The 23,034-nt window shown below is 41.6% G+C and overlaps 2 protein-coding genes across 5 annotated transcripts in view; one reads left to right on the plus strand and one right to left on the minus strand.

Annotated features, from left to right (window-relative positions):
- The window catches only part of LOC106562098 (myotubularin-related protein 13), a 158,551-nt gene extending 144,062 nt beyond the window's left edge, over positions 1–14,489 (minus strand). For all 4 annotated transcript variants that reach the window (XM_014126678.3, XM_014126677.3, XM_014126676.3 and 1 more), the window contains exon 1: positions 14,330–14,489. In XM_014126678.3, coding sequence (XP_013982153.2) covers positions 14,330–14,384 — 55 coding nt within the window. In that variant the 5' untranslated portion in view covers positions 14,385–14,489. The remainder of the gene's footprint in view (positions 1–14,329) is intronic.
- Positions 14,490–17,825: 3,336 nt separating this feature from the next.
- Positions 17,826–20,403, plus strand: LOC106562114 (pro-adrenomedullin). The gene is made up of 4 exons (XM_014126713.2): positions 17,826–17,947; positions 18,508–18,623; positions 18,759–18,884; positions 19,099–20,403. The coding sequence occupies exons 2-4, from the start codon at positions 18,520–18,522 to the stop codon at positions 19,400–19,402; spliced, it is 534 nt and encodes a 177-aa protein (XP_013982188.1). The 5' UTR covers positions 17,826–17,947; positions 18,508–18,519; the 3' UTR covers positions 19,403–20,403.
- Positions 20,404–23,034: the final 2,631 nt, after the last annotated feature.

Below are 23,034 nucleotides of genomic sequence, written 5' to 3' on the forward strand. Positions count from 1 at the left end.
AATTATCCAATTCGATAAGAAATTAAAATGCAGGATCCGCCTCATATTTCTCTGAGGGTCTACCAGAGCACACTAATAAGGGAAATGGAAATCAGACCATTTAGTCACATTTTGAGACCCTTTAAAATTGCCTGCGTGAGTTGCATTTTTAATGTTTGCACTAGTTTGAGCTGCACATCTACCTGGTCACCTCAATCAAAACGTCCTATTTTTTGGAAGAATAAAACCATGCATTTGTTGAACGGTAAAGTGCATTACACTCATGATTCCTGTAATAAAAGTGTCTGCCGTGCCACTGTGCTTGCCTGTTTCGCTGAGGCGAAAGCCTCTCACGCTCTCCTCTCTCATGTGCCCCTCGTGATTGTATAGCATTTCAAAATGTATTTCATATGTCTCGAGTCACTACTTCACAGGAGAGCCATTTTAACTTAAAACTATTATTTCTTTTAAATCAAAATGCGTTTTTTGGGCAGAAATGCCTTCTGGAACATGTGAACTTTCATGTGCCTTAATAAACTTGCATGGCATCTGTAAATATAAATAAAATAGTTAAATTACGAGCCTAGTTGGTTTAGCCACGGAAGAAGACAGGAACCTTCCTGCTGCCATGATTGGCTGAAATGAATGGGTGGGCTGGACATGCCGAAAGATGAGTTCAGATTGGTCTGCCATGTAGCACACTTCTGTCTATAACATGAGCTGGTCAGTATGCGTAGGTAATCCTTTCTAAAGCAGATTTTTTGACAGATATCACGTAGTAGAACTGCAAAAAGTGTTGCTCTCCACTTTCTGGAGGACTGAGTTTTGAAATCAGTTGAGTGCCCGGTGGTATTAGAGTACGATAGGAGATGGAGACAATTCTGCCATTTGGTTGAAAAAAAAATGCAGAGGGAGTGGAAAAGAGAACACAGAAGGCTGTTGATAAAAAACCCATCTCCGGATTACATCTTCAAACTAAGGGCAACCATGGCATCTGCGACAGAGAGGGAGAAGCGTCCATCCATGTATACCGGTAAGATAGTCTAGCAAGCTACATTTTCAAATATTACACATTTCAAAATTGTCAGAAAGTTGTTTTCCTTTCAAGTTAAAGCGTACTGTTAGCCAGCCGGCTAACGTTACATGTATGATCTGTGTAGTAACATAATATCTACTTTTATCCTAGTCTCTACTTTTATCCAATGTAAAAAAAAAAAAAATGGCTTTGAAATACGGCGCACACGAAATTGCGCATCGGCCATCGCAAGCGCACTAGTCCTCAGTTTTTTTAGGACATTACATTTACTGTTAGATTAAAACACGGCTACAAGCAGTACGTTTTATATTTAGAGTTAGCTAATGTGTTTTGAGTTTCCACTTACAGTACAACAGCCAAAGCAAAGTCTGGAGAAACCATTCCCGAGTCATCCTACAGTAGACGCTGATAAAGACATAGACCTCTCGCATGCTTGCATCCCTAAAGGTGCACAGCTAATATGAAAACACAGCAACATGATAGAACCATCAGGCATCGGCATATGGAAGCAGTTTGTTCAGGCTCACAATGAATGCGAGGGTATTTTTTTCTTGCAGGTTTGAGTCACATTACATAAACCATTTCCTGTGTCCACAACCTTTAATACAAGGGTGCAAGGTCTGTCATAAAGCCAAGACAGGCCAGTAATGCCTCAGAAAACACATCCCTGTAGCTCTAATCGGAGGTGATCATTTCTGTCACATACACTGACAGTATGAGGCAAGCAGCAGGGCAAATTCCTCCGTTTCACTTTGCAAATTACGGTTTATGGTGCACAGTAAGCCAGAGAGCATTTACTACAGCTCCGACGCCAATAACCAGATGCAGTATCCCTCAGTAAGGAGAAAGACACACTGCTTATTCAAGTCTGCATCCAAGCACACTTTTTCTTTTACATTCCAGCTCAATGCAGCAATATAAATCCAAGGTTCATGGATCAAATGAGACATTAGCCCCCAGGGAAACAAAAGAACTAGTACAACCTCAGGAGGTACAGTTTAGGTTTGGGTGATGTCAAACTATGTCCCATCATCTTTATGTACTTGGGATGTGCATCTTTCCCTTTCAAGATGATTCGATACGTATCTAGATACATGGGCTCCGATACAATACAGGAACGATTATAGTTTGAAATGAGTCGGTGCTATTTGGTTTGACACATTCATTTTCCATTGTAAAATAAAAAGAGCCTGGCCTCCCTGAGCTGGATCCGTCTGAGCTAACTTCTGTGTGTGTGTGTGTGTAAAGGATGTAAAGTGCATTTGGAATGTATTCAGACACCTTGTCTTTTTCCACATTTTGTTAGTTACATTACAGCATTATTCTAAAATGTATTAAACAAAATAAAAATTCATCATCTACAAACAATACCGCATAATGACAAAGTGAAAACATGTTTTTATAAATGTTTGCGCATTTATAAAAATAAAAAACAGAAATACCTTGACATACAGTACCAGCCAAAAGTTTGGACACACCTACTCACTATATTTTTACTATTTTCTACATTGTAGAATAATAGAAGACATCAACACTATGAAATAACACATACGGAATCATGTAGTAACCAAAAAAAGTTCAACAAATCAACATATTTTATATTTTAGATTCTTCAAAGTAGCCACCCTTTGCATTGATGACAGCTTTGTACACTCTTGGCATTCACTCAAACAGCTTCATGACATAGTCACCTGGAATGCATTTCAATTAACAGGTGTGCCTTGTTAAAAGTTCATTAGTGGAATTTATTTCCTTAATGCGTTTGAGCCAATCAGTTGTGTTGTGAAAAGGTAGGGGTGGTATACAGAAGATGGCCCTATTTGGTAAAAAACCAAGTCCATATTATGGCAAGAACAGCTCAAATAAGCAAAGAGAAATGACAGTACATCATTACTTTAAGACATGGAAGTCAGTCAACATGGAAAATTCAAAAACTTTGAAAGTTTCTTCAAGTGCAGTCGCAAAAACCATCAAGTGCTATGATGAAACTGGCTCTCATGAGGACCGCCACAGGAAAGGAAGACCCAGAGTTACCTCTGCTGCAGAGGATAAGTTCATTAGAGTTAACTGTACCTCAGATTGCAGCCCAAATAAATGATTCAGAGAGTTCAAGTAACAGACACATCTCAACATCAACTGTTCTGAGGACAATGCGTGAATCAGGCCTTCATGGTCGAATTGCTGCAAAGAAACCACTACTAAAGGACACCAATAAGAAGAGACTTGCTTGTGCCAAGAAACATGAGCAATGAACATTAGACCAGTGGAAATGTGGTCTGATGTGTCCAAATTGGAGATTTTTGCTTCCAACCGCCGTGTCTTTGTGAGATGCAGAGTAGGTGAATGGATGATCTCTGCATGTGTGGTTCTCACCGTGAAGCATGGAGGAGGTGGGGTGATGGTGTGGGGGTGCTTTGCTGGTGACACTGTCTGCAATTTATTTAGAATTCAAGGCACACTTAACCAGCATGGCTACCACAGCATTCTGCAGCAATACGCCATCCCATCTGGTTTGCGCTTAGTCCAACTATCATTTCTTTTTTAACTGGACAATGACCCAACACACCTCCAGGCTGTGTAAGGGCTATTTGACCAAGGAGAGTGATGGAGTGCTACATCAGATGACCTGGCCTCCACAATCAGCCGACCTCAACCCAATTGAGATGGTTTGGGATGAGTTACATTTACATTTTAGTCATTTAGCAGACGCTCTTATCCAGAGCGACTTACAGTAGTGAATGCATACGTTTCATTTCATACATTTTTTTCTGTGCTGGCCCCCCGTGGGAGAAAGACACACTGCAGCAGCGTGAAGGAAAATCAGCCAACAAATGCTCAGCATATGTGGGAACTCCTTCAAGACTGTTGGAAAAGCCCAGGCTCTGTCGCAGCCGGCCGCGACCGGGAGGTCCATGGGGTGACGCACAAATTGGCCCAGCGTCGTCCGGGTTAGGGAGGGTTTGGCAGGCAGGGATATCCTTGTCTCAGCGCTAACCAGGTCGCCAGGTGTACGGTGTTTCCTCCGACGCATTGGTGCGGCTGGCTTCCGGGTTGGATGCGCATTGTGTCAAGAAGCAGTGCGGCAAGGTTGGGTTGTGTTTCGGAGGACGCATTGCTCTTGACCTTCGCCTCTCCTGAGTCCGTACAGGAGTTGCAGCGATAAGACAAGACTATAACTACTACCAATTGGATACCACGAAATTGGGGAGAAAAAAAGGTGAAAAAAAAAAAGACTGTTGGAAAAGCATTCCAGGGGAAGCTGGTTGAGAGAATGCCAAGAGTGTACAAAGCTGTAATCAAGGCAAAAGGCTGGCCACTTTGAAGAAAATCAAATATATTTTGATTTGTTTCAAATTTTTGGTTACTACATGTTTCCATGTGTGTTATTTTATAGTTGATGGCTTCACTATTATTCTACAATGTAGAAAATAGTAAAGATAAAGAAAAACCCTGGAATGAGTAGGTGTATTCAAAATTCTGACAGGTACTGTAAGTATTCAGACCTTTTGCTATGACTCTTGAAATTGAGCTCAGGTGCATCCGGTTTCCATTGATCAAACTTGAGATGTTTCTACAACTTGATTGGAGTCCACCTGTGGTAAATTCAATTGATTGGATATAATTTGGAAAGGCACACACCTGTCAATATAAGGTCCACAGTTGACAGTGCAAAAACCAAGCCATGAGGTTGAAGGAATTATCCGTAGAGTCCCGAGACAGAATTGTGTAGAGGCACAGATCTGGGGAAGGGTACCAAAAATATTGCAGCATTGAAAGTCCCCAAGAGCACAGTGGCCTCCATCCTTCTTACATGGAAGTTTGGAACCACAAAGGCTCTTACTAGAGCTGGGCGCCCTGTCAAACTGAGCAATCGGGGGAGAAGCGCCTTGGTCAGTGAGATAACAAAGAACCCGATGGTCACTCTGACAGAGCTCCAGAGTTCTTCTGGAAGGTTCTCCCATCTCCAGAGGGACAACCATCTCTGCAGCACTCCACCAATCAGGCCTTTATGGTAGAGTGGCCAGACGGAAGCCACTCCTCAGTAAAAGGCATGACAGCCCGCTTGGAGTTTGCCAAAAGGTACCTAAAGGACTCTCAGACCATGAGATACAAGATTATCTGGTCTGATGAAACAACTCTTCGGCCTGAATGCCAAGCGTCACGTCTGGAGGTAACCATCCCTACAGTGAAGCATGGTGGTGGCAGAAACTTGCTGTGGGGATGTTTTTCAGCAGCGGGGAGTGGAAGACTAGTCAGGATAAGATGAACGGAGCAAAGTACAGAGAGATCCTTGATGAAAACCTGCTCCAGAAGGTTCACCTTCCAACTGGACAACGACCCTAAGAACACAGCAAAGACAAGGCAGAATTTTCTTTTTTTTTACCTTTATTTAACTAGGCAAGTCAGTTAAGAACAAATTCTTATTTTCAATGACGACCTAGGAACAGTTGCTTAACTGCCTTGTTCAGGGGCAGAACGGCAGATTATTACCTTGTCAGATCAGGGATTAGATCTTGCAACCTTCCGGTTACTAGTCCAACACTCTAACCACTATGCTACCTGCCAAATGAGTCGGGGAAAATCTTAGAATGTCCTTGAGTGGCCCAGCCAGAGCTCAGACTTAAACCCGATCGAACATCTCTGGAGAGACCTGAAAAAATCTGTGCAACGACGCTCCCCATCCAACCTGATAGAGCTTGAAAGGATTTGCCGAGAAGAATTGGAGAAACTCCCCAAATACAGGTGTGCCAAGCTTGCAGCGTCATAGACTTGAGTCAAAAGGTGCTTCATCAAAAGTACTGAGTAAAGGGTCTGAAAACATACATACATACACACATACACACACATAGCCAAAAGTTGAGAATGACACAAATATTATCCTCAGTTTGTATGATGGCAATTTGCATATACTCCAGAATGTTATGAAGAGTGATCAGATGAATTGCAATTAATTGCAAAGTCCCTCTTTGCCATGCAAATGAACTGAATCCCCCCAAAACATTTCCACTGCATTTCAGCCCTGCCTTAAAAGGACCAGCTGACATCATGTCAGTGATTCTCTCGTTAACACAGGTGTGAGATGTAGATCACTCTGTCATGCTGACTGAGCTCGAATAATAGACTGAAAGCTTCAAAAGGAGGGTGGTGCTTGGAATCATTGTTCTTCCTTTGTCAACCATGGTTACCTGCAAGAAAACACATGCCGTCATCATTTCTTTGCACAAAAAGGGCTTCACAGGCAAGGATATTGCTGCCAGTAAGATTGCACCTAAATCAACAATTTACCAGATCATCAAGAAGTTCAAGGAGAGCGGTTCAATTGTTGTGAAGAAGGCTTCAGGGCACCCAAGAAAGTCCAGGAAGCTCCAGGACCATCTCCTGAAGTTGATTCAGCTGCGGGATCGGGGCACCACCAGTACAGAGCTTGCTCAGGAATGGCAGCAGGCAGGTGTGAGTGCATCTGCATGCACAGTGAGGCAAAGACTTTTGGAGGATGGCCTGGTGTCAAGAAGGGCAGCAAAGAAGCTACTTCTCTCCAGGAAAAACATCAGGGACAGGCTGATATTCTGCAAAAGGTACAGGGATTGGACTGCTGAGGACTGGGGTAAAGTCATTTTCTCTGATGAATCTCCTTTCCGATTGTTTGGGGCATCTGGGAAAAAGCTTGTCCGGAGAAGACAAGGTAAGCGCTACCATCAGTCCTGTGTCATGCCAACAGTAAAGCATCCTGAGACCATTCATGTGTGGGGTTGCTTCTCAGCCAAGGGAGTGCGCTCACTCACAATTTTGCCTAAGAACACAGCCATGAATAAAGAATGGTACCAACACATCCTCCGAGAGCAACTTCTCCCAACCACCCAGGAACAGTTTGGTGACGAACAATGCCTTTTCCAGCATGACGGAGCTCCTTGCCATAAGGCAAAAGTGATAACTAAGTGGCTCGGGGAACAAAACATCGATATTTTGGGTCCATGGCCAGGAAACTCCCCAGGCCTCAATCCCATTGAGAACTTGTGGTAAATCCTCAAGAGGCGGGTGGACAAATAAAAACCCACAAATTCTGACAAACTCCAAGCATTGATTATGCAAGAATGGGCTGCCATCAGTCAGGATGTGGCCCAGAAGTTAACTGACAGCATGCCAGGGCGGATTGCAGAGGTCTTGAAAAAGAAGGGTCAACACTGCAAATACTGACTCTTTGCATCAACTTCATGTAATTGTCAATAAAAGCCTTTGACACTTGTGAAATGCTTGTAATTATACTTCAGTATTCCATAGTAACATCTGACAAAAATATCTAAAGACACTGAAGCAGCAAACTTTGTGGAAATTAATGTGTGTCATTCACAAAACTTTTGGCCACAACTGTGTGTGTGATATATATATAAACCTGTTTATGCTTTGTCATTATTGGGTATTGTGTGTAGATTGATGGGGGGGGGGGGCAGGCAATTTAATCAATTTTAGAATAAGGCTGTAACATAACAAAATGTCAAAAAAGTTAACGGGTGTGAATCATTTCTGAATGCACTGTATATGTCTATGGTGTCTGTAGGCACCGGAGCTGAGCCATAAGGGATACTGGGCATCTACCACCACCCTATCATTTCAGGGGAGAACCGTTTGCTTTTTGATATGAAAACCACCGTCACCAACTAATTAATTGGTTATTTTTGCAGATTCATTATTTACAGAGAATCAGAAAAATGATGCTACTCTCTGCCTGTGGCTACTTAGCTTATTCAGGCCTGTCTCAAAATACAACACTGGCCCTTTAAGATAAATATGTCTGTCTAGAAATGTACACGTTTGTGCTCTTGTAAGAAGCAATTACTCACCTATTGCTGACTACGTAGTATCTAGAACTGTGCTAATAACTCACTAACTAGCAAAGGTTATGAACAAAATGTGCACACGGGGCTAGATCCAGCTCTTGCTTTGATCTCAAAAACAAGCTCAATTACTCACGACCACAGCTGTAAACAGTCCAGTTCAAAGCAAATGGCACAGATCCATATATAGCAATGGTCTATTTGCATATAGGCCTACTGCAGCTCTGATTGGTTATGCCGCACTGGTCTGTGTAGAGTTTGGGCTGAGTCGTGCACAACAGAATCTACTCCGATGCCTTCAACATTTCTTGCAGTTTGTTTTGTTTCGATATGTTGCATTGATTCGATCACAATTGCCACAGTAAAGGGAAACGTTGACAGTGTTAACTAACAGAGAAAACTCTAGAATGTTGAGTGAAGTTCAAGCTTGTGTTTCTCTCCTTGGGCTGATATTTATTCTGCACTCTGCGCTGGCAGTCCCAGTGAGCTGCGATGCAGTAGCCCGTTCACAGTTTAGAGGGAACATTGGTCATAGCCAATGAATATCTAGCACAACTTTGGATTTCACCTCACCCCAGTCTCATAATCTAATGTTTTAAACCGTTTGGGAGTTGACAGACTCGGAGTGAGCTTCTCGGGATGTCTTTGTCCCATCGTGCTCCACAACTCCTGTGGCGGGCCGGGCGCATGCACGCTTCCGGGTTAGGCGAGCAGTGTGTCATGAAGCAGTGCGGCTTGGCAGGGTCGTATGGCTCTCGACCTTCGCCTCTCCCGAGTCCGTAAGGGACTTGCAGCGATGGGACAAGACTAACTACCAATTGGATATCACAAAAAAAGTGATGAGAAAACGGGGTAAAAAGTACAAAAAAAACCCTCAAATAATGATATCTAATGTTAGCTCCGATCAGCATGTAGCCTACCTATAACCAGATGAGAGTTGTCTCCAGGGGTAGCTTAGCCTACTTTTATTCTGGTAAAACATCCTCTTCAACAGTGCATTTGATAACCTAGCAAATTACATTGGTTGTCACTCAACTAGTAAAGCTTAATATTGCGCAAGTCATTTACAAACATTTGAATGCTGAAGGTGAGAAAGCCAGGCATAAAATGATGAAGCGTAGCATTCAGTCATATAGCCAATCGTAGGAAAGAGAAGGAAATATAGGCTACGTTTCTTTAAAACAGATAAAACGCAAGATAGTTAAGTAGTGTCCGTTATAAAAAATAATGAATACATTTAGATTATAGCCTAAAACCCATGCATCTGTCCAAGGGGTGGGGAGGACAATACCCTAATACCCTACTCAACAAACTGGATGCAGTCTATCACAGTGCCATCAGTTTTGTCACCAAAGCCCCATATACTACCCACCACTGCGACCTGTACGCTCTCGTTGGCTGGCCTTCGCTTCATACTCGTCGCCAAACCCACTGGCTACAGGTTATCTACAAGTCTCTGCTAGGTAAAGCCCCGCCTTATCTCCGCTCACTGGTCAACATAGCAGCACCCACCTGTAGCACGCGCTCCAGCAGGTATATCTCTCTGGTCACCCCTAAAGCCAACTCCTCCTTTGGCCGTCTCTCTTTCCAGTTCTCCGCTGCCAATGACGAACGAACTACAAAAATCTCAAACTGGAAACACTTATCTCCTTCACTAGCTTTAAGCACCAGCTGTCAGAGCAGCTCACAGATCACTGCACCTGTACATAGCCCATCTATAATTTAGCCCAAACAACTACCCCTTCCCCTACTGTATTTATTTATTTTGCTCCTTTGCACCCCATTAACTCTATTTCTACTTTGCACTTTCTTCTACTACAAATCTACCATTCCAGTGTTTTACTTGCTATATTGTATTTACTTTGCCACCATGGACTTTTTTTTTTGCCTTTACCTCCCTTATCTCACCTCATTTGCTCACATTGTACATAGACTTATTTTTGTACTGTATTATTGACTGTATATTTGTTTTACTCCATGTGTAACTCTGTGTTGTTGTATGTGTTGAACTGCTTTGCTTTATCTTGGCCAGGTCGCAATTGTAAATGAGAACTTGTTCTCAACTTGCCTACCTGGTTAAATAAAGGTGAAATAAAAATAAAATAAAGGACATATTCTGACAGTAATTTTCAGCTCTGTCTGGCCTACATTCCTCTCTTACGTTATGTATAAAATATTGAAATAGGTCCTAGCAAATAGGAATAGGCAAATTACTCAGAATGTCACTTGTGTGCTGCCCTGCTGTGCTCTACCAGACTGTTCTATACTGTGGGGCGCCAGTCAAATTCAAACAGGCTTAACCGTCGTCTGTCACATGACAATGTCGTCAAACTCAACGTTTTGCTGTCAATCACTGTCTATAGACGACGCTATCGTAATATCATCCAACCCTAGTGGAGTTCTTTCATAAAATATCACTGCCTACTTCTATTCATTGTTATCCAAGTGACCACAGTGATGCAGAAAACAAAAAAATATTTCCACCAAAAGCTCCCTTAATCATCAAAGTTTCCTTTCCAAGTAGGGCCTACCTCTTACTCATGCTGTAGTCAATCTTAGTGGTATGACAACCTGAATGTAGTGGGTTGATGTTAGCTAGGTAAATGCTTCTATTAAGGTCTCCAAGGAATGTAAGCAACGGATCTGAAGAGTTTGTGTGCTTTTCTAGGTTGAAAATCCATGAAATGAAGCCTGGACAATATGTGGATTGTCCTGTTGGTTTTGTGTCTTCTCTGACCAATGAGTCTTTTCCCAATCTTCCTACGAGGGAGGCTCCCATAAGTAAAATATCACTGGAGTAGAAATAGCCTAAACTAGCTCATGCCATGGACTGGCTGGGCTGCTCTCTCAACAGATGACAACTAGTATCAACATGATTTTTTAGGAGTCACTGATTTTGGAACAGGAGCCACAATGAAGCAGATAAGTGATCATGACTTCTGTGTGGATCCCTGGTTGGACGAGCAAGGTGGAGAAAAAGCAGCTGCTGTCTGTCTACTGAGCCCACTGTCTACAATCCTGCTTTACTAAAGAAGGGCAAAGCAATTAAGTGAAATGCATCCTCAGGGAGACATGTTTTGTTGTTTGTTTTCTTTTTGCTAGAGTGTATCAACTCTAAAAAATAATTTCCGGTTTTCTAGTAGAGTAGAGAATGCAACTCCAGTTCACACAGAGGGACATCTATGCAGTACAACTGCTGATCCCCCCCAGTTCCAAACAGCCCTGGATGTACATAATCCCACACCTCAGTAACACATGAGAAGAGGATTGGAAAATAAACCTCACTATGGATGGACAGAGATACTTTTTCCCCCCGTCCCTACTACAGGCGTATTCAATCACCCGTGTCTGCAACAGAAACATCCTCTTATCAGGGAGATCCATCACTCTCGTAGTCCATTCATCACTATCCATCTCAGTCAGAACAGGAGTTTTTGTGAGGATGGCGGTCTGAATCCATCTAGGCTCCGGCGATGCCAGGAACATTTTGTTCCTACGGCACAAAAGTGGTTTGTCAGTTGAGTAACATTGGGGCCACTATTTACCTATTCATGTGTGTCTCTAGTAAGTGAGTGGATTCAGCTGGATTGGTTGGTTGTCTCCCTCAGACATGGGCCTGGAAAGATGTCACTGGACTTGGGATGTGTCTTTACTCCCTTACAGGTGGTCTACGTTCCTTCATCATTCTTCAAATGCAGGCCATACTTTGGGATAGAGGTCGACCGATTATGATTTTTCAACGCCGATACTGATTATTGGAGGGCCAAAAACCAGCCGATACCGATTAATCGGCCGATTTTTTTTTTTACATTTATTTATTTGTAATAATGACAATTACAACAATACTGAATGAACAGTTATTTTAACTTAATATAATACATCAATAAAATCAATTTAGCCTCAAATAAATAATGAAACATGTTCAATTTGATTTAAATAATGCAAAAACAAAGTGTTGGAGAAGAAAGTAAAAGTGCAATATGTGCCATGTAAAAAAGCTAACATTTAAGTTCCTTGCTCAGAACATATGAAAGCTGGTGGTTCCTTTTAACATGAGTCTTCAATATTCCCAGGTAAGATGTTTTAGGTTGTAGTTATTATAGGAATTATAGGACTATTTCTCTCTATACGATTTGTATTTCATATACCTTTGACTATTGGATGTTCTTATAGGCACTTTAGTATTGCCAGTGTAACAGTATAGCTTCCGTTCCTCTCCTCGCTCCTACCTGGGCTCAAACCAGGAACACATCGACAACAGCCACCCTCGAAGCAGCGTTACCCATGTAGAGCAAGTGACGTTTGAAACGCTATTAGCGCGCACCCCGCTAACTAGCTAGCCATTTCACATCGGTTACACCAGCCTCATCTTGGGAGTTGATAGGCTTGAAGTCATAAACAGCGCAATGCATTGCGAAGGGCTGCTGGCAAAACGCACGAAAGTGCTGTTTGAATGAATGCTTACGAGCCTGCTGGTGCCTACCATCACTCAGTCAGACTGTTCTATCAAATCATAGACTTAATTATAAGATAATAACACACAGAAACACGAGCCTTAGGTCATTAATATGGTCGAATCCGGAAACAAATTGTTATTCCTGTTACATTGCACAACCTTCAGTGTTATGTCATAATTATGTAAAATTCTGACAAATTACCCAAAGTGTTGCATTTACCCTGACTGCGTGCAATGAACGCAAAATGACAATTTCACCTGGTTAATATTGCCTGCTAACCTGGATTTCATTTAGCTAAATATGCAGGTTTAAAAATATATACTTCTGTGTATTGATTTTAAGAAAGGCATTGATGTTTATGTTGAGGTACAGTCGTGCAACGATTGTGCTTTTTTTCGCAAATGCGCTTTTGTTAAATCATCCCCGTTTGGCGAAGTCAGCTGTCTTTTTTTAGGAAGAATAGTCTTCACAGTTTTCACAGTTCGTAATGAGCCAGGCAGCCCAAACTGCTGCATATACCCTGACTCTGTTTGCAAGAGAAGTGACACATTTTCCCTAGTTAAATGAAATTCATGTTAGCAGGCAATATTAACTAAATATGCAGGTTTAAAGATATATACTTGTGTATTGATTTTAAGAAAGGCATTGATGTTTATGGTTGGAGCAACGTGTACCTAAGCGATTATATGCAACGGACAGGCTAGATAAACTAGTAATATCATCAACCATGTGTAGTTAACTAGTGATTATGATTGATTGATTGTTTTTTATAATATACGTTTAATGCTAGCTAGCAACTTACCTTGGCTTCTTACTGCATTCGCGTAACCTCGTGGAGTGCAATGTAAAGCAGGTGGTTAGAGCGTTGGACTAGTTAACCGTAAGGTTGCAAGATTGAATCCCTGAGCTGACAAGGTAAAAATCTTTCTGCCCCTGAACAAGGCAGTTAACCCACCGTTCCTAGGCCTTCATTGAAAATAAGAATGTGTTCTTAACTGACTTGCCTAGTTAAATAAAGGTCTTAAATCGGCCAAATCGGCACCCAAAAATACCGATTTCCTATTGTTATGAAAACTTGAAATCAGCCCTAATTAATCGGCCATTCTGATTAATCGGTCGACCTCTACTTTGGGATCAGTATAAACATCCTCTTTCTTGTTTGCGCTTCTTCAGTAGGTTCCTCTCTTTCAACCAAGCCCAATCAAAAGGAATGTTCCAACTGTAGGCCAAGTCATTTTATTACAAAAGTACAGTATAAAAATGGTTATAGCTGTATAATAGTGGATTAAATATTTTAAAAAAATAGCCATGTAGGAGAACTGTAGAACATCTTGGGTTGGAATTATAGCAGACCAGAGTGTGGGTCTGTTTGAGAACCTCAGTTCGGGGCCCCACTTTTGAGCCCTCCCGCAAAAAAAATAAAGCAATACCAAGTAATTGACCTCCCCTATCCCCAGCACATCTTGTAGGAACGTTGGATAAAACAATTTTGGGATAAGACAGTATGTTTGGATTTCTATTCGCATTCTGCCGGTGTCAAACAAAATGAGATATCCTACAGGTTGCAAATTATATGAGACTAAATGAATCACAGCAGCTCGCGACTAACGCAAACCTTACAGCAGAATGCAGTTTCCAAAATCATGATAGCAAAGCTGCTCCCGGTGCAAGCCACGCACGTCACGAATTACAATTCCAACGGCTGGATTTGTCACATCAACTAGACAGGATGTGACAGTTCGACTCAATGAAACTCCAATTTGTGGTTTAAATATCTACAACACACAGTCACCCCCCGTTGCATATATTTAAAAACCGTCGTATGTGCATCAGAAATTCTAAATCTACCTATAGTTCAACAATGAAACGCTGCAGACTGCTGCAAATCTCAGATATCAATGGCTAGCTACCTAGTTAGTCTATGCTAACCAGCTAGCATTATAAATACTGACGGCCTGGATAAACCCAAGCATTTGAAGCTCAATTTAGCATTCGTGTTCCAAGTGTTACATTCAAAAACTCACCGGTTTTGTCCTGATCTAATCCCACGACAATCAAATAATCAGCCAATCTCGCCATGTTTGCTGCTTTTTCCGAAATCTACCAACACAATTCAGCATTTTTCTTTCTTCGAAAGCACAGCCATGTTTGACAGAAGGAGTGATATTGCGCCTGCGTCTAAGAGTAGCGACATGCATGGGCGGGGGCGCTTGGTTTACAAATAGAAACTGTGTGGCTGCAACGGGGTCACACCCTGCCACACCGCTTGTTGGCCACCATGGAAAGCCATCTCATGACCACTAGAATCTCTTTTGCATGCACATAAAAAAAAAGTGACCTACCAATTATTGAGAAAAAACGGGGGGAAAAACTACAAACTAAAATAAATAAAAATAAGTTACCCAAATATATTTAAAAAAAATTAGTAGTCTCATTTTATTTGCAAGAATGTGGGTTATAATACAATAACATAAATTAAAAGTATTGCAGATTGTGGCATCCAGTGTTTCTTAAAAATATATTGAATTAATTGTATAGGATATTTAGTATGCTAGAAGCACTAAGCAGAGAGTGCTGGTGGAAAAATCAGTGTCAATAGCATGATTACAATTTTCCATAATCACAATGCTCCGTCAAACTTAAACATCCCCTCCCTCCCTCCCTCTCCCTCCCTCTCTCGCTCTCTCTTTCTCTCTCTCAGACACACGCTCACACCTTTAAATGTCTATGGCGCACACACACAAACAAACACACACACACACACACACACACACACACACACACACACACACACACACACACACACACACACAGGGGGGCGTTAGGGTCACTTACACACGACTTGGGGGCAAGGTCAGGCGAAATGTGAAAAAAGAGCGCACAACTCCACTCACTTCTGGAATGCTGTGGACAGTGAGTGACCTTTCCTGCCAATAAATAGGGGAGGGAGACGCTGCGGGGTGGAAAACACCGGTGCGCGGGAATTCTTCTTTTGCGCTGTTTTTGCCAACATCTCAACGACTTGGACTGAACATATTCCACAACGTCATGGTCCCTAGCATACTAGGGCAATTTGAGAGAGAATCTCTTCATTCACAAGTAGCCTATTATTAAGTTAATTTTGATGATTCCGCTCCGCCAACTATTATGCTTATGCTATCAGCATAAGGGGGGAAATTGTTCCTCATCAATGGGGTTCAAGGGAGCAGAATGAAAGAATGAATGACTATACAGGTGAAAACCCCACGAAGCTTCCAGGTCTATCAAATCACCATGACAACTTTGAGGAACATTTCCATAACATATCAATATCTAGGTATGTGTTCATCTATTCCTGTATATACCTTAGAAGACATAGCTTCCTAGCATACATTCCTTCCCACCTTACCTGTTAGATTAGCGTACCACAGCCGTGACTGAACAAATATCAGTCATGTTCTTGACACCTGTCGTACAAGAAGCTAACAAATGATTGCTCCATATAAGGAGCCACTGAACAATGATACTGTCATGGTTCCGCAATCTTCTTCTCTCCATATTAGGAGATTTAAATGACTTGAGTACTTGGGGATTACTTGTATGGCGGAGGTAATTATCATTGCAAAATGGTTACAAAATGTTTGCTGGTTTACAACACGTGTTTCACATTTATGTATTTACAGTAACACAAGTGACACCAGGTAAGCAAGGAAGCCGTAAGAATTATGAATAGAATGTTGCGTAATAGAATTTCTATTCAAGGCTGAAGGGAGATTTAGGTGACTTTCTGACTGAATTACTGCACGTGATATAGATACAGCTATGTTCTATTCAGCACATACAAGGTTCTTTATCAGTTGTTTGAGATACATTCTGAGCACTGAGAAAGCATTTCACATGTTGTTCCCAAAATACGTATGTATTTTCTATTAAGACATTACACATTGAAAGCCACAAATTGTGATTATCTGACCACATCAAGGCTTACATGTTTTTCAGAGTATTCTTGAGATTTAAGACTAAGTCTTGGGGACTACACAAGCGAATTTCAATCCACTGTTCCCTGTTCCCAGTCCCAGACATACCCTCACCAGACACCAGCTTTGGGTCAGCTGTGTGGTCGATTGGAATGAAAAACTCAAATTGTTGCACCCTGTGCTAATCCTGATGGCATCTTGTGCAGATATCTGTCCCCAGGGCCTGTAATCAACATCTGCCTTAAGACCCTCGCTGACATTGTTTTGACCCCGCTGCATATCTTGCTTTATTTCACTGCCCATACTTTGAAATATGTCTAACCATTCATTCTGGAATAGTTTAATTTGGCTAAGCACATATGGAATGTAAATGTACTTTTATTATGGTCAAAGAGCTAAAAGGGTTCAGTGCAATCACTGTACTTGAGATGGTTTGAGATGAAGTCATATAATCAGTGATTCTGAGGAACAGATATCAGTAACACTGGGATCTGAGTCACGGAGGCAGACAGACTTGCTGGCTCTTGTGACTCAACCTATTATCCTATTCATTTCTGGATCTCAGTTGTGATGTGTTGAGCATGAAGAAGTCATCCTAATTGTTTTTATACTATGTTAGTTGGAGATTATGTAAAGCCAACAGATATAATCTTAGGAAAAAGAACCCTCTTGATTTATTTGAGATAATTACTAAATTCCTCTAAACATTTGTCCAAAAAATATGAAAATAAATCACACATTTTGCAGTCAAATATTTGCCCTAATGTTTAAACAAATGCAGACATGGAGAATGTAGTGGTTATAATTTGACACACTTACTATTAATGAATAACTACTTAGTGTTCTTGTGTTATCTCAAGTCAAACCTACTAACCAACTTTTCCTCAAGCTGACTAAACTTGTAATCAGATATTGCCTTGAGAGGGCATTGTGTCAACATTGATGAAATTCTATATGACAAAAATGTGCCGGAATGCAGGTGGACAAAAATGAATAACCCCTTGACCTCAAAGTTCAGTTATGTCCAAAATGTTTAATTATGTCAGAGGACAAAATCATTTTGTTTAGAATGTTCTCTGCCTCCTCCCCAAATACCAAAGGAATGAGCACTCACCATTTTCTCTGTTGGGAGTGTCAATCATTATTTCTTAATGTGTTTGTGAAGACATAACAACAAACAAAAAAATATATACATATATATGTAATCTTTATAAATACATTTGATTAAAAGAAGGTAGGTAAAAATGTGAATTTCACATCACAAATAAAGATTCTGTCAATGAAAAACAGAGGTAACAACAACAACATTCTTTAACAAGTATTACAGTAAATCACTCTCATATGACCCAAATATTTATTGAATTACTTCTGGTTTATTTAAACTTTATTATTCTCCTGGGTTTGCTATGTTGTTGCATTATCCCACTGATAAAGCAGGCTTCCAGCAGTGCTGGGCTGTGTGAGGTGGAGTGGGGGGACTGGGATGAGAGTCTGTGTGTGTCAGTCAGTGAGCCCCTCCCACCTCCACTATAAAGGCTCATCGTCTGGTGTGTAGAGACTATTAGCACAGTGTCACAGCTGCCTTTCAGCACCAACAGCAACTTCAAGAAGCCTTTGGAATACTCTCTCCACATTGACTCTACCATAACTACTTTATCACCCAAGTGAATTATTGAAGGATTTCAGGTATGTACTTTCAATTGAAGCAAATATTGACTGTTGCTCTGTTTGCTAGAGATGGCTTTATCAGGAGCTCAAGTGCGGTAGACAAGGACAGGTTATCAATCTTATTATATAAGGAGTGCCAGTCTTCTTCTGCATGACTGTGGGGGGTGGTGGACGTCAGGCAAAAATACCAAATAAGGCTTATCTCTCTCTATCCAACCTTAAGTTTACCGGTTCTTTTTGGGTTATGGATTTAATTGACTGAATGGGATTGACTTTGCTCAGGGAAGGTTAAAGCTTACTCTAGTTGAGGAAACTCAGTCTTCTATAGACCGTGTCCTGCTTTTCACTGGCCAGGGCCTGCAACTTGGTTGTAAGTTTACGTAAGAGAACAAAATGTGACCTTAGTGTGACATTTTAAATAAATGAATGATAAGTGCAAATAACTTGGCTTTTGGACTCTTGTGTAAGCAACAGCAAGAGGTTGGTGGGGGGGGCTCACATGTAATGATATGAGGTAACTAAGTAAGTTATCGTTAATAAGTAAATAACTAACAAGTTTTTTCCCACTTTCCCCACAGGTGCCAGTCAAAATGAAACTGATCCTGCAGTCTTTCCTCTACGGCTGTCTGCTGGCCACCATTGCACAGAGCGTGGCTGGATTCAAACTTGAAATTAGCCCAGAGCTCAAAAAGAGGTGAGCTAATTGATGAGCTATTTGTCAAGATTAGTCTGCAACAATGCATAGTGACCATAATATCAGCACATACTGTTGTGTATTTTGTGGACTTCTTTGAACAGTTTTTAATGAGTTGGATTTCTTCTTTCCCAGGTTGAGCATATGGATGCAGGGCAGATCGAGACGAGATCTAAACAGTTTTTCTGCAGAGAGGATAGCAGAGTCTGTACAGTTTGTCAGCCCAGAAGACTTCAGGAACACCCTGATTCCTCATTCCAGGTAAAGACCATACATTTACATAACTCAATGTGCATGGTGCTATTTCGTTATCCTTGTGAAATCAAGATTTCAAATGGAATTAAGAGATTAATCACTATTGTCAAACAAGGCTCATTAAAGTAAGCAAGCTGTGGAGTGGATCTCTGAGCCAAGTTGTGTCTGCTCAGGAATGCAAGGCATTAATTTAAGGTCCTCTCCCTCCTCTCTCTTCCAGCACTGACATCAGCGTCCGAACCAAGAGGTCCAAAAATCTAGTGAACCAGGCCTGGAGACCGGGCTGCTCTCTGGGCACCTGCGCGGTGCACGACCTAGCCCACCGCATCCACCAGCTCAACAACAAATTAAAGATTGGTAGTGCACCCATCGACAAGATCAGCCCACAAGGCTACGGCCGGAGGCGTCGTTCCCTCCCTGAGCGCAGGGCCACACTGAGGCTGGAGGGGGGCAGGCTGAGACCTGTGTGGGGCAACGCAGACTCACATGTTCACAAGCTGGAGGAGCTGCTCAGACGGACATGAGCTGCACTTGTACGGAGGAGGAACAGGGGAGGAGAGCAGCAGCCGAGGCTTAGTGTCTCTGCCCTGTTCTAAAATTCTCCAAATGCCTCAGACTTTTTCCAAAAGTTCTCCAGTGCATTCTTTCCAGACGCGAGTACTGAGCGATAGCTGCAGCGGCTCTGGAAGCTGGACTCAGCAGAGGCATTGGCGATGCAGAGCGCCAAAACAACAGCTGGTCTACAGGCACTGGATGGCACCGTGAAGAGAGAGAGGGAGAGATGCTGAGGATGGTGCTGTCTCTGCCCAGCTGTGGGAGAGGAGCAAGGTTAATACAGCGGTACAGACTCAGAGAAGAGTCCACTGCGTAAATACTGGGACTCTATAAACCTGTTATGCAGACCCTGAACTTTGAGTTTTACCCTGTGGATTACAGGAGCCAATTTCACCAAACCCTCTATACTCATCTGCACTTTTCAGTCCCAGCCTTCTCAGTCAGACATCCATGCGGACCTAAAAGACATCTAAAGACATCTGGTCCATGCCAAACAGGGAGATAAGACATAAGGAGATGGACTTATAATACAGAGCTATGAAGCTGAAGTTTTTGGACACTGTACGAGGGAAATGCCTTAGAGATTGTATGAAATATCTGTGCCAGTCCACAATGGATGGAACTATACTTGAATATGTTTTGTATAAACACATGTGCAATCTATGTATGTATATTTTTATTTGGCAGTTTGTATATAAGATATTTCAGATATCATTATTTAAATATTATATAGGTTAGATTCAACTACTTATGGAGATAGAACTATTTTTGTACAGGAAGAAAATATAAGGGCATTGTAACTATTTGTTGTTTCCACTATTGTTTGCATCATGGATGTTATATGTTTCAAACTCTGGTAATAGGATAAATGGTTTTATAGCTATGGTATAATATATTTGTAAATGTGGTCTATTTTATTTGTGTCGAAGCAATTAACATTGTCATACAATAAACATTTTGCATATAAAAATTGACTCTGTCCAGACTTTTTATTTTTCCACAGGAAATTACTGTTGTAAATTGAAAGTGGCATTCTATTGTCTGCCCAGCTCTAGTGAAACACGCAGCACCTGGTCTGGGTTAAGTGATTTCAGGGTCTCATTAAATCAACCCCCCTTCCACTCTCCCTGTGACCCCCTAGAGGGCAGACGGGAGTGCCAGGCGCATTCCTGCATAGTACAGTGCATATTTGCTGGCTCGCTCCACACCGCAGCGTGGCTCTTGAGCCATTATGGGAGGCTGAGAGACCCAGCTCCATCTGCACACAATGGTAGATGGTCTGGACATCAGGATGCAGGGGGGGTCTGTGTAACATTCCTGAGAGGCACGCAGAGAGCATCGTAAAAACAGCCCTGGCGAAGCATGCTCATGAGCTGTGCAGACAGACAGACAGACAGACAGACAGACAGACAGACCACATCTGACTGGACAGGACAGAGAGGCTGCTGACTTCTCCCTCCATCCTCAGGGAATGTGAACCTCAGAGTATCTAATTGTTGTACATGTACTACTCAGAAACTGGAAATTCCCACAGCGGTATTCATTCATACAAGATACCAACATCACTACCATGCCAAGAGGTTGACGCATTGTCATGTTCATTGTCATGAGTTGTTTGCATGGAGTAGCATAGGCTACAGCAAATCCAAGCTCCTTGGTTCACAGTCTATTATGATCAATAGGTAGGGAACATAAAGCTAAGGGTTTGATCATTTAACCCAGGCTCCAGGTTCCTCTGTCTGCATCTGGTATGGATTATTAATGTGGCTTTGACACGACTTTCCATGCTAGAACACTCCTAACCACAAAAGTCATTGCTATTAATCAACCACAGGAAGGTTACATTCACTCCATGGAGGTTTGAAATATCAAAGCCTGTAAAAGATTGTCTGTTTATTAAATGTGCCCATTAATTATCAAGCAATTATTAATGCCAGTTAACAAAATTCAATTTGTTCTCATTAAACTTTACTCTTCCACAGGCAAATTCAAAACTAGACTTTGAATAACATTTAAGGGTTTCCAACAACTGTATGTGGTATACCCTACCTATTTTGGTTTGCTTGCTGACCAAATCTATTGAACATGTTGCTGCACAGGCAAGTGAAGTGTATACCAGAACTCTATTTGATTGGTATGCCAGATACAGTTTGGATGAATGTATGGTTCAAGAAGAGGCCGTTGCACTTCCTTCCTGTCTTAGTCAAAACATGTTCATTAGTAACTCCACTGGGCCAGAGAGAGGTTATGGATTGTCTTGGGTCATTGTAAAAGTCAAGGATAGGAGCCAATGGAATTGCAATGCAGATGATTATTATCTGATTGTATAAGAAGGCATGTGCTACAAGACAGCTTGCCAGAGACATGTTTAATTACATTGTTTTGGCTCTAATGCCATCTAGTGACATAACATGGCACCATTTTGACAAAGTGATTGCTTTGGCCACCTAAACAAAAGCACACTTTTTAAATGGTACTAACGGAAAATGCATATGTCACCTATTTAATCTCCAGAAATGTTTTTTGAAATCACTAAAGAGTAGTGATACATCCTGGGCCTGTTACAGTTAGACCACAGCAGCGCTGAAATCCAGACAGGCAGCATTGAGGACAGTAGCTATCTATTTATTTTTAGTTAATTAACCTTTATTTAACTAGGCAAGTCAGTTAAGAACAAATTCTTATTTACAATGACAGCCTAGGAACAGTGGGTTAACAGCCTTGTTCAGTGGCAGAACAAGAGATTTTTACCTTGTCAGCTCGGGGATTCAATCCACCAACCTTTCGGTTACTGGCCCAACACTCTAACCACTAGGTTACCTGCCGTAAGGTGACATATGCGCTAAATGATGAGTATACTCAAGTAAATGTCTCCCTGACCAGTGTTTGGACACCTCATCATCAATACTCCTTCCTCCAGGGGACAACTGGTCAGTTGGACACATGGCAATCCTATAAGCCTGGGGGCCATGCATCTCAAGTTCATTACTTTCCTTCACGTAAGGAATGGAATTTTTAAGTATGAGAACCGAAAAGCAGTGGAAATATTCCGAGAGGCTAAAGCATGCAGGGACATTTCCATCTTCAAAGCCTCTGACAGTAATAATTAGAGTTGAAGAGTGAGAATCTCTTTGATTTTGAACAGGGTGATCTGGCCACAAATATCACAGGGCAGACGGTGCAGTACAAAAAAAAATCTAAAAAAAATGCATGAAATGAAAATGAAATGTATGTATTCACTACTGTAAGTCGCTCTGGATAAGAGCGTCTGCTAAATGACTAAAATGTAAACGTAAAATGCAGTACACCTTAGATAAGGCATTATGTATACAGGTCAAGAGTGATCAATAGAAATGTGAGAGTTGTCCAATACTAATCAATCACATTTTTATTGTGAAGTGATTTTAACAAATTCCACCATGGGTCACCAAGAAGGCCCTGCTTGCCTAAAGTTCAAGGCTTTTCCTGGAACTATGCAGACCGAGCAAACACAATACTATGACTTCTGGACAAGTGAGACAACAAACTACCTAAAAACTACCCAACCCCAAAAGCTGCAAGCTATATCAACAGTTTCCAGGAAAATAATCCAGAAAAAAAG

The sequence above is a fragment of the Salmo salar genome, chromosome 11 (genome assembly GCF_965601325.2).
Source record: "Salmo salar chromosome 11, fSalSal1, whole genome shotgun sequence".
Lineage (NCBI taxonomy): Eukaryota > Metazoa > Chordata > Actinopteri > Salmoniformes > Salmonidae > Salmo > Salmo salar.